General features: G+C 33.5%; 1 protein-coding gene across 4 annotated transcripts in view; it reads right to left on the reverse strand.

The window, feature by feature from the left end:
• Positions 1-12,135, reverse strand: part of LOC139486723 (TBC1 domain family member 1-like) — a 50,820-nt gene that overhangs the window by 12,276 nt on the left and 26,409 nt on the right. For 3 of the 4 annotated variants that reach the window (XM_071271649.1, XM_071271648.1, XM_071271650.1), the window contains exons 6-11: positions 10,385-10,513; positions 9,617-9,721; positions 8,894-8,974; positions 2,200-2,465; positions 1,641-1,804; positions 829-954 (exon numbers count right to left, since the gene is read on the reverse strand). In XM_071271649.1, the coding sequence (XP_071127750.1) occupies positions 829-954; positions 1,641-1,804; positions 2,200-2,465; positions 8,894-8,974; positions 9,617-9,721; positions 10,385-10,513 (871 nt within the window). Of the gene's footprint in view, positions 1-828; positions 955-1,640; positions 1,805-2,199; positions 2,466-8,893; positions 8,975-9,616; positions 9,722-10,348; positions 10,514-12,135 lie in introns of all 4 variants that reach the window. The other variant, XM_071271651.1, reaches the window with a different exon arrangement.

Below are 12,135 nucleotides of genomic sequence, written 5' to 3' on the forward strand. Positions count from 1 at the left end.
GATTTCTAAAAGCTGCAAATGCAAAATAAATGAAATCATTCAAGAAACCAAAAATAATACCACCCATTTAAATCAAACAAAATAAAATTGGCAAACTGAGTAAATATCTCATAATGTCATACCAGCAGGATTATCTAGACAGAGAAAATAAAGCGAATAAAAACTCAGAAGATAGGCCATTGACAAACTGACATCAATTTCTGGGAAAAAGTTTGTTCTAATATATCAAGATTGTTGCAGTCTGAAGCTGGTTTATCATGAACAAGAGTCATAATTCAATCAAAATAGGTCAACAAGAATAAAATGAAAACGTGTCAATCATCACGAGAAAATACAAATAAAAGATGGAGTAAATATTTGTGGGCTATATATCCTAGAAATGTACTGCTATTATACAAACTCACAAATCAAGACTGTACTTCTAATCAAAAGTATAAAAGGAACCTATTTCAAACTGTATTGTGTTAAAATTTACATATTCATACAGTAAACATTTTTTTCTGAAAGCAAGATTGATGGGCTAATTGAAAGACAGATAGATGTTTAATAATGTCATTACCACCTTTTTTCCTGGTGTAAAAAGGTTGACATGATTATTCAGGAGAAAGTCTATTTAATTTTCTAATAACAAGGTACCCATTAAAGGTTGTTCACTAAGGGACTGTATGTAGAGGAAACACAAGTAATCCATCAGTAACAGAGGCTTCAACCTTGTGTTACCTGAATCAGACTTGGACATAATGTAAGGATGAATCCTCCTTAATCAGAAATTGGTCTAATTCTATACCAGGACTTTCAGTTGCCCTCTAAATGGAGAGTTTTTTTTACCTTTAAGATCTTGTTTTTCTTTCTCCATCCTTATTAGGAGCATAGTTTGAAGAATTGTTTTCTTCCACAAAGCTCGTATTTCTTCTGGTGTTTTCTTAACATTGGGTTCTTCATCCTTTGGACTTTCTACAAAGAAGACAGGTATTTTTTAGCACAGAGTAATAAATAAATAGAAACTTGTCAAAAATCAATAAGAAGAGTCTTGAATTTTTCTTTTGACACAGAAATCATTGGTTTCAGTTCATATACAGTAGTTTATCTAAAATGCAGTGTTACAAAATGAATATATATTATCTTTAAATGGAATCATCTACCACTATAAAATAAAGAATGAACAAAGGATAATGTTCACTCATGGCACAAAATGGCCTAAAATATCAACTTTATCATAAAACACCACAAAAGTCACAATTTGGTTCGTAAATGGGTCTACTTCAAAAGCCTTACAGCTAAATAAATCAGTTCTCTTAAAAAATTATGATTTTGTGGAATTTTTAGACCTAAAAGCATTAGGAATATATTGGCCGCCTTCTACAATCCAAAATGTTTTGTAACAAAAAGATTCGAATTTTGATATACAACTCATTAATATAAAAACTTTTTGGAACATGGATGGAGGCCAAGGTTAATTTTTACCTAAAACAATTACAATTATTTCAACCCTTCGTGAACCTTCTCCTTCATATCTACAATACCTACAGTAGATTGTTGATTTTATAAAAATATCTTTAAATTAATGAGATGGAAAATGTCTTGAGCCATGGAAATACTTGTATGTATATCAAGAAGAGGAAAAACTTATTCTTTGCTACCTTTGACAGAACGTGGAGTTCTTGCAGGGGTGACAACACTGTTAAATATAGTCTTTCTAAATGATCCACGTCTGTTGGGCGAGTAGTTTACATCCGATGCATCTAAAATATCATCTGGTATGAGTGTGGGCTTTTTACTGAAATTATTACCAACAAGCAGAAACCTACAAAAACATAAAAAAAATAGTTAATATTTAATTACATTTGTCAGAGTTGTTTTAAGTATGTAATTCATAAAAGATGAATGTTGATCTTTCATTAAACATCATATTACTCCTGTATGCAAGCGTAAGAGCTTTCATAGACCACTTTCAAATTCAATTTTTTGAATGGGTTATGCCCGTTGATCCCAAGTCGATCAGCAAGAATAATGTCATTGGTTGTGACATCTAAAATTTATTTGGAAATTGCACAACTTCAAATGCCACACTATAGCCTGAATTTATTCTAAGTTAAATCAGGATTGTTCAGCTTGAAAATCATCTTTGAATTGTTAAAAAAAAAAAAAAATTAACAGGAGGTATCAATTCTTTATTTAATTCTTTAATAACATAGTTACATTTGTTTCATAGGACTATTCACACTATTCCTTCTCTTTGGTGGGTCCTGTAGTTCTAATTCTTTCTCTTTAGGTTTTACTAAGTTGGTTATGTCCTGGAATTTCTTGGACAATAAACCAGTATCTGCCAATGTACCCACAGTCTGACTACGAGGTCGCCCCTCTGTAGGAGAGCCTGGTGGACTAGGGTAGTGGAACTGTTGGGAGCTCATTGTTGCAGGGGAGGGCATTGGTGAACAGTCTGGAGTGGATGTATCTGAAGAGTCCTGTATAAAACAATAAATACATATAATACACAAGAATGTGTCCATAGTTCATGGATGACCCTCTCGAACTATCATTTTCTATGTTCAGTGAACTGTGAAACTAAGTTTCAAATTGATTGGACTTCAACTTCATTAAATACTGCCTTGATCAAGAAGTTTTACCAGAAGCAAGACTGACGACGAACGTACCGACAACACAGACAGTAAAACATAATGCCCTTAAGGTACCATGTGATGCTATAGAAGGAGAGCATATTTATAGTAAATGCTAGGGGAATAAAAAAAGGATCTAATTTTGCTGAAAATCAACCAAATTTAAAAAGTTGTTTTCATAATAGAAATTGGTGGTTAATCCATTATAATTCAAGCCTATATTTAGGAATACTGCTGATCAGAGGCTGACAATAAGTTATCATACCGCAGCTAAATTACCATGTTGTGATTGGTTTAACGCTGTCACGTGGTGACCCTCTATGAGACCGTAGGGGATTAGTAAATTTCATAGGGGGTTCGTGACGCAGTAAATGTGACGTCATCTATTAATGTTGTTGTGTTTCTTTGATTATTTTTCAACAAAACGCAGCAGAAAAAGTCCAGCGTACGATAAATTCGTTATACGGTTAACTACTGACCCCCTACGGATCCATAGAATGTGAATAAAAACCATAGGGGATTCGGCCTCCAGCCTCACCCCTATGGATTTTACTAACCCTCTATGGATCCGTAGGGGGTCAGTAGCGAACCATATAACTTATTGTATGACTTCCATTTTCACTGAACTAGTACACATATTTATTTAGGGGCCAGCTGTGGCCCACCCATGAATGCTTGATTTTCTTGCTGCGTTGAAGACCTATTGGTGGCCTTTGGCTGTTTTCTGCTCTTTGACATATTCCCCATTTCCACTCTCAATTTTAGATCTATATTTTGTAAGGAAAAGGTATAACAAATGCCTTCTTTATAAGCTTTTTTTCAGGGAAATTTATACTTTCAAGGTATTCTTTTATATTTGTATTACATTTGAGAAATGATATTACAGAAAGAAGCCAACATGTCACAACAAATGTAGTTATGACATAACAAAAGGTCAATTCAGTGGTTTTGAAAAATTAAAAACAGTTGTTGGACTCACACAACTACCAGGCTGATATATATTCTAAAATTAAACAAAAGAATAGAAAATGGTCAAGTTGGTATATTAGATATGGTCATATCTGTTTCTGTGGGATTTAAAAGTTTAATGTAGGTGTATAACTTTTTAACTTATGGTATTAAAGAATGTAAACAATGATGTGATACCTTTTCTGTGTATTACCTTTTGAAAATACATGTTATAATACATTCACAGTACTAAGATTGTTTCTAGTTACTTTATCTATATATATATATGTAGGACTCGGAACCGCGATGGTACTCCGAACCGTGATGTTCACGCTGAAGTGCGATGGTCTACGCTGAAGTGCGATGGTTAACACGCTGAAGTGCGATGGCGGCATTGTGACGTTAACTTGTTGATATTTACGCTGAAGTGCGATGATGGTTACGCTGAAGTACGATGGTCTTCCTGTGACATTGGAAAAAAAGCAAAATGTATATACGAGCTGGTTAAATGAAATATTATCATAACGATTTGAGAAAAAGTATAGCCCTAAGCCTCGAGTTATTAAGATTTTAATTTTCTGTTTATGTTAAACAAAACTTAAGGCTTTAAATTTCAATTTTTTTAATCTAATTTTAAAATATGCTAATTCTCCGATTAGCACGCAATAGTTGAGAGTAAAATAATACGCCGTTCAAGATGGGAAAAAAAGATACAGCGTGTACATGTAGGTCTATATAATAGTACCTAGAAGGGTCCATCTCATTTTATTATACAGTCGACTCTCGTTATGTCGAAGTCAGCCGGACCAGAGAAATATTTCGAGATACACGTAGTTCGACTCAAACGAACACCGGAAGTTCGACAATCTAAGGGACACAACTCTTGCTTAGCTTGGTAAAGCTAAAATAATTCCGGGTGAATATGACAAGGGGATCGATATTCTAGTATCAGATCGATGTATTTGTATGTCACAGTCTTTTATTATTATAATGACTGTTATTTTTACTTATTCAATTGTTTCAATTAAAAAAAAATCCTATGGCTTTTCCAAGAGAGTAATTTCCAATCGACAGTTTCGTAATTCAGGTCGCTAATAGCTGACAAAATTGTTTATTCTCGGATACAAGAGATTTAAGAAAATTTTGATTTCTATTTATTTTGTTTTATCTCACTCTTTGTTTTCAAAAGAACATATAATAAGATTAAAGACGCCGTTTGAGTAGTTTTTAGGTGATCATCAACAGAAGCCATAATCCTCACTTTATACACACCCAAGCTCATTAGTGTAAATCACAATTTAATTGTTTTGTAAACAATTAAAATACTTTTTCATGAACATTAACAATTTATCACTAATTATTTATAAAAATTCTACAAAAGATAATCTAAGGAAAACACTCATGGAAATAGCATGTCATAAATCAATACAGTGGTCAGTGACCGGAAATTTAATTACACGTGTATTGTCAGATTAACTCTTCAATCCATTTAAATCCCAGAGGTCATGTTTTGACATATGTGTATTAGTTCGAGATAAAAAATGATTTTTGAATGCTTTTGTTAACTTTGGGACCGTAAATTTAGTTCGACTCAACCGAAATTTCGACTCATCCAATTTCGACTCATCAGGAGTCGAATTACATACTTTTGTATGGAATAAAGTTCGGGACCACGTGAAAACTTCGACTCATCCGAAATTTCGAGTCAACCGAGTTCGAGACAACGAGAGTTAACTGTATATAACGACAAAACTTAGAAATTGCTCACAACAATTATTCATCCATTTATATATACCCGATTGCCCACGGAGTAAAAAAAAACCACTTTGTGTGCATTTATGTATGACAAATAGCGATCCTTGTCGATTATTCCACGACAAAAATAGGTGATGACAAATTGGGAAGTACATGTAGAGATCAGTTACAATTGTAGGTCAATTTTGGCCTAACATGTTGTAAAACATCAACACTGCAACCACTATAAAAAAAAAGACGAATGACGGTGTTCTTACAAATCAGGATTCATCAGTATAGCAACTTGATATAGCAAAAACATAACTAGTACAATAGTAAATTTTTTTTCTATTAAATTGTCGACATAGAATCACGAGACTTTTACTTAAAGGTAAATCCAAATTAACATTTAGATCAATATGCTTTATTTATCATGCAAAAGGTTTGTGGCATAATTCCTAACACTGGTTTTCCGATATGCAGACCAAGTTCATCCATCAGCTGCTTTGCTCTCAATGATTTGTTGCACGACTTGTTTGTAACCTCAACTTATAATGCTCAAAACTCTTCGGAACTTGAATAGTTTGGTACTTTCTTTTTCCCTTCGTTTCCTTTGTTAACATGAAACCTTCACCTTCACAACCCTATCGTCCTGCCTGCGAATCTATGTTGTATTTTACTAAGGCGAAACGTCACAATATGCTAACGTCAGACCAAACCATCGCACCTCAGCGAAAGGACCATCGTACTTCGGCGTGGACCATCGCACTTCAGCGTGACCATCGCACTTCAGCGTCCCCATCGCACCTCCGAGTCCTACATATATATGTTGAAATTTTATAGTTCTATATATTAGATTAGATTTCTACATATTCTGTCATCTGTACAATAACAATGCATCATGTATAATTAATGCTCCTGTAACACAGTTACTGTGTTTGAATCTGTTTAGTTAGGTTCTAAATGTACGGTAGAAAGGTATAAAAGATGTAGAAGGACTATCTTATCTTCTGTAGAATAAAAACCAACATGGACCTCTCTATGAGGATCTATGTCACTTTTATTTGCTGTGTTCTATTTGTCTTATTTTTTTATTTCAGCAAAAGTCTTGATTGTCCTGTTTCTGGTTTCAGTTTTCAGTGTGCATTATTGTGACTACTTACAAAAGATCTTGCCCAGCTATATTCACTGGCAGTTGTACCACTTCTATGTCTAGTTCTCTCCCCATTATTGTGACTACTTACAAAAGATCTTGCCCAGCTATATTCACTGGCAGTTGTACCACTTCTATGTCTAGTTCTCTCCCCATTATTGTGACTACTTACAAAAGATCTTGCCCAGCTATATACACTGGCAGTTGTACCACTTCTATGTCTAGTTCTCTCCCCATTATTGTGACTACTTACAAAAGATCTTGCCCAGTTACATTCACTTACAGTTGTACCACTTCTATGTCTAGTTCTCTCCCCATTATTGTGACTACTTACAAAAGATCTGGCCCAGCTATATTCACTGACAGTTGTACCACTTCTATGTCTAGTTCTCTCCCCATTATTGTGACTACTTACAAAAGATCTTGCCCAGCTATATTCACTGGCAGTTGTACCACTTCTATGTCTAGTTCTCTCCCCATTATTGTGACTACTTACAAAAGATCTTGCCCAGCTATATTCACTAACAGTTGTACCACTTCTATGTCTAGTTCTCTCCCCATTATTGTGACTACTTACAAAAGATCTTGCCCAGCTATATTCACTGACAGTTGTACCACTTCTATGTCTAGTTCTCTCCCCATTATTGTGACTACTTACAAAAGACCTTGCCCAGCTATATTCACTGACAGTTGTACCACTTCTATGTCTAGTTCTCTCCCCATTATTGTGACTACTTACAAAAGATCTTGCCCAGCTATATTCACTGACAGTTGTACCACTTCTATGTCTAGTTCTCTCCCCATTATTGTGACTACTTACAAAAGATCTTGCCCAGCTATATTCACTAACAGTTGTACCACTTCTATGTCTAGTTCTCTCCCCATTATTGTGACTACTTACAAAAGATCTTGCCCAGCTATATTCACTGACAGTTGTACCACTTCTATGTCTAGTTCTCTCCCCATTATTGTGACTACTTACAAAAGATCTTGCCCAGCTATATTCACTGACAGTTGTACCACTTCTATGTCTAGTTCTCTCCCCATTTTTGTGACTACTTACAAAAGATCTTGCCCAGCTATATTCACTGACAGTTGTACCACTTCTATGTCTAGTTCTCTCCCCATTATTGTGACTACTTACAAAAGATCTTGCCCAGCTATATTCACTGACAGTTGTACCACTTCTATGTCTAGTTCTCTCCCCATTATTGTGACTACTTACAAAAGATCTTGCCCAGCTATATTCACTGACAGTTGTACCACTTCTATGTCTAGTTCTCTCCCCATTATTGTGACTACTTACAAAAGATCTTGCCCAGCTATATTCACTGACAGTTGTACCACTTCTATGTCTAGTTCTCTCCCCATTATTGTGACTACTTACAAAAGATCTTGCCCAGCTATATTCACTGACAGTTGTACCACTTCTATGTCTAGTTCTCTCCCCATTATTGTGACTACTTACAAAAGATCTTGCCCAGCTATATTCACTGACAGTTGTACCACTTCTATGTCTAGTTCTCTCCCCATTATTGTGACTACTTACAAAAGATCTTGCCCAGCTATATTCACTGACAGTTGTACCACTTCTATGTCTAGTTCTCTCCCCATTATTGTGACTACTTACAAAAGATCTTGCCCAGCTATATTCACTGACAGTTGTACCACTTCTATGTCTAGTTCTCTCCCCATTATTGTGACTACTTACAAAAGATCTTGCCCAGCTATATTCACTGACAGTTGTACCACTTCTATGTCTAGTTCTCTCCCCATTATTGTGACTACTTACAAAAGATCTTGCCCAGCTATATTCACTGACAGTTGTACCACTTCTATGTCTAGTTCTCTCCCCATTATTGTGACTACTTACAAAAGATCTTGCCCAGCTATATTCACTGACAGTTGTACCACTTCTATGTCTAGTTCTCTCCCCATTATTGTGACTACTTACAAAAGATCTTGCCCAGCTATATTCACTGACAGTTGTACCACTTCTATGTCTAGTTCTCTCCCCATTATTGTGACTACTTACAAAAGATCTTGCCCAGCTATATTCACTGACAGTTGTACCACTTCTATGTCTAGTTCTCTCCCCATTATTGTGACTACTTACAAAAGATCTTGCCCAGCTATATTCACTGACAGTTGTACCACTTCTATGTCTAGTTCTCTCCCCATTATTGTGACTACTTACAAAAGATCTTGCCCAGCTATATTCACTGACAGTTGTACCACTTCTATGTCTAGTTCTCTCCCCATTATTGTGACTACTTACAAAAGATCTTGCCCAGCTATATTCACTGACAGTTGTACCACTTCTATGTCTAGTTCTCTCCCCATTATTGTGACTACTTACAAAAGATCTTGCCCAGCTATATTCACTGGCAGTTGTACCACTTCTATGTCTAGTTCTCTCCCCATTATTGTGACTACTTACAAAAGATCTTGCCCAGCTATATTCACTGGCAGTTGTACCACTTCTATGTCTAGTTCTCTCCCCTTCTTCCTTCTTTTTACCCTGTGAAGATAAATAATTGTTAGAGCCATTTATAGTACAAACCTTTTTTTCAAATTTTTCAAAGTGGCGTACTTAAGTTTTCACCCTTTAGTATATAAAACTATAATTAAACAATAACCATTTAAGCAGACAGACTGGAAAAATAGTGGCAAATCTTTAAATTTACCAGAGTGGCATTCATTATGTAAAGTTGCACTTTTCATTCCCATTTTCATATCAGTTTTTTTTTTTTTTATATATATGAGCACACTTTTAAACTTACAAGTAAATCAGATGAAGTTTTCAATCTCTATGTTGTAGATATTAAATACTGTTTTCAACAGTTAATCAGTTTGATAAATTTGATATAAATGTTTATTTAAATCATAAATAAACAAAACTGAATTATAAAATGAATCATCATAGGTATACACTGTTCCAAAAACATACCGACATGAAGAACACAGAATGGTCTAGGAAAAGATGTCTTAAAAACAACATTGTATTATATAACCAGGCATTTGTAAAATATTGCAGACATTGTATTTGAACACCAAATATATGAACTATAATACGAGTTGACAGTTGAAGATTATCCCAAGAACGGGTGATGTTAAAATGTTAAATTTGACAACATTGATGTGAATTTATAATGAATCTTACCCTTAATATCAGTGATTCAAACGACGTGGTTAAACTCTTCTTACATTTGTTCTTGATCGAGTCAAATGACAATGCTGCTTTCCCTTTACTCTCAATAATGTTAAACTGTAAAATATTATGTAAACTGCATTAACATTGTAATTCATTCATATTCATAAGTAATGCCTTATTTTTTCTGAAAATTTCAATGATTCTTTGGTTATAAACAATGATGAAGGTCCTGCAATTTCTAAGGTTATCTAAAAGGGTCAATCAAGATATAAAGTTGGTATGATCTTTCCTTTAACCATTTATATTTTCTGTTAAAATTATATAACTTTCTTCAAAATATTTTCTGTTAAAATTATATTACTTTCTTTAAAATATTTTCTGTTAAAAAATAATATTACTTTCTTCAAAATATTTTCTGTTAAAATTATATTACTTCCTTTATAATATTTTCTGTTAAATCATTAGTGTTTTCACAAAAAAAAATTGTTTAAGCTTCAGATTGTTGTGTAGCAAAGTTGTTAACGTAAAAATAATGAGTGTTCTCACAAAAAACATGTAAACTTCAAATTTTTGTGTAAGTTCATTCTGTTATCAGTTATCCCCCAGACATCATGTTAGCATCAAATCATAAAACACTTGTTAGCTTCAGCCTTCATATTCATGTGTAAGTTCTCTGTTTAAATTATCCATTTCTCACAAAAAATGTGTTAGCTTCAGATTTATTTGTTCTTTTTAAATTACCGGTGTCCTTATAGATGACTTGTACGGATCAGTTACCTCTGCTTTAACAGATGACTTATTAGCATCAGATAAATGTGTATGTTCCTTCTGTTTAACTTCACACAACTTCCTCAGACCAATCATTAATATCTCTACCATCTCGTCATAACTCTGGGGGTTCTCAAACTACAATAACATGTGTAGTGAAAGTGTAAATTCCCAAACTATAATTACATGTGTATAAGTAAAAGTATACAATTCTCAAACTAAAATAACATGTGCATGTGTAGTAAAAGTTCAAAATACTGAAACTACAATTACACGTGCATAACAAATTTAAATAAAAGATAAAGTTAGCAGCATAACCAGCAGTAGCAAACTTTAATTGTTTTCAAATGATTGTTTTTTAAAAGGCAAAATAGGAGAGGTGTACTGACATAAGAGGTCTCTAAACACATTAACTCCAAATAAAGCTTTCGTTCGTAGAAGCCATATTAATTATGTCTATCAGAGGGGGAAAATGTAAAACCATAAAAATATAGTATATATGCCAATACAAATAATTAACAGTGATGTTTCATAGCCTGACCAGTTTCGGTCCAAAACGGACCTTCATCAGAGGCAGAAAGGTGGATTAATGTTTGCACCCTATTTATATAGATATGGTAACCATGGTAACTAGGGTTCAGTAAACTGGCTGTTCAGAGTTTTATAATTTAAAACTTTCATCTAAATCAATCTGTAAAAGAAAACCTTGATAAAAAGGTAATTACTGTTAAAATTAGGACACTCCAGTATAATATAACTGTTATTCCAGCTTCACAGGGGATATGAGCTCAGGAGACATAAAACACTGACAGGGAATATGACCAAACAACCCTGTGAAGATCCCAAACAGACTTGGGGTCAATTACATTGGAATGTAATTAATTAAATTACACATTACATTGCAAAAATGATCAATTACACTAATTACACATTACACAGTTTTTGAAATGTAATTAATTAAATTACAATTACTTTACTAAAGTAATTAATTAAATTACACATTACATTTCATCATGATATATTTTAATAATATTATACATGTATATAAAATATTCATGTAAGCATAGTTAAAGCGTTGCAATTGATAATCATTAGTTATTTTAATGTTTTGTCATTTAGTCTGAATCTCTCTTGTCTGAACACTTTGACAGCAATTCTAAACAGTCTTTCGACAGGAGCTAATGTCACAGATATTGCTTGATCAGAACATGGAAGTTCCATGATTAGAAGATCGTCATATTGATAGGAGAGGGAATTTGTTCCCATTAACTTGCCAATACATTAAGGGGTATTTTGACAGCTCAGAAATGAAGTCATTTGAATTAATCATAATTAAATAAGTAAATTATAAATAAAAAAAAAAATTTTGCTTTAAAAATATTAAAAAGTGTGCTTGTCACAATATTGAAAATAATTTTTAGTACAAATAATGTATATAATGTCTAAATATTAGCAATATTTTGCTAATTAGATAAAGTACATGTAATAGTGGCATTACCCCTGGACATTTTAATCTGATTAATTGCTGTTTGTTTTTACAGCTGTTAATTTTTATTTCTATAATCCTTTTGTGTATACTAATTTAACAAAATGATTGTGTGCAGTGATTTTAGATTCTAAATGAACTGTTTAAGAAAGATTTTTCACAGTGACACATTTTTTTGTTTTTGTTTAACAAGGTGATTAATTACTTATCAATCTATTAGGTTAAAAAATCTTTCTTAAAAACTGAACAACACTAATGCATGATCCTCACATTT

Source organism: Mytilus edulis, chromosome 8 (genome assembly GCF_963676685.1).
Source record: "Mytilus edulis chromosome 8, xbMytEdul2.2, whole genome shotgun sequence".
NCBI classification, from domain to species: domain Eukaryota; kingdom Metazoa; phylum Mollusca; class Bivalvia; order Mytilida; family Mytilidae; genus Mytilus; species Mytilus edulis.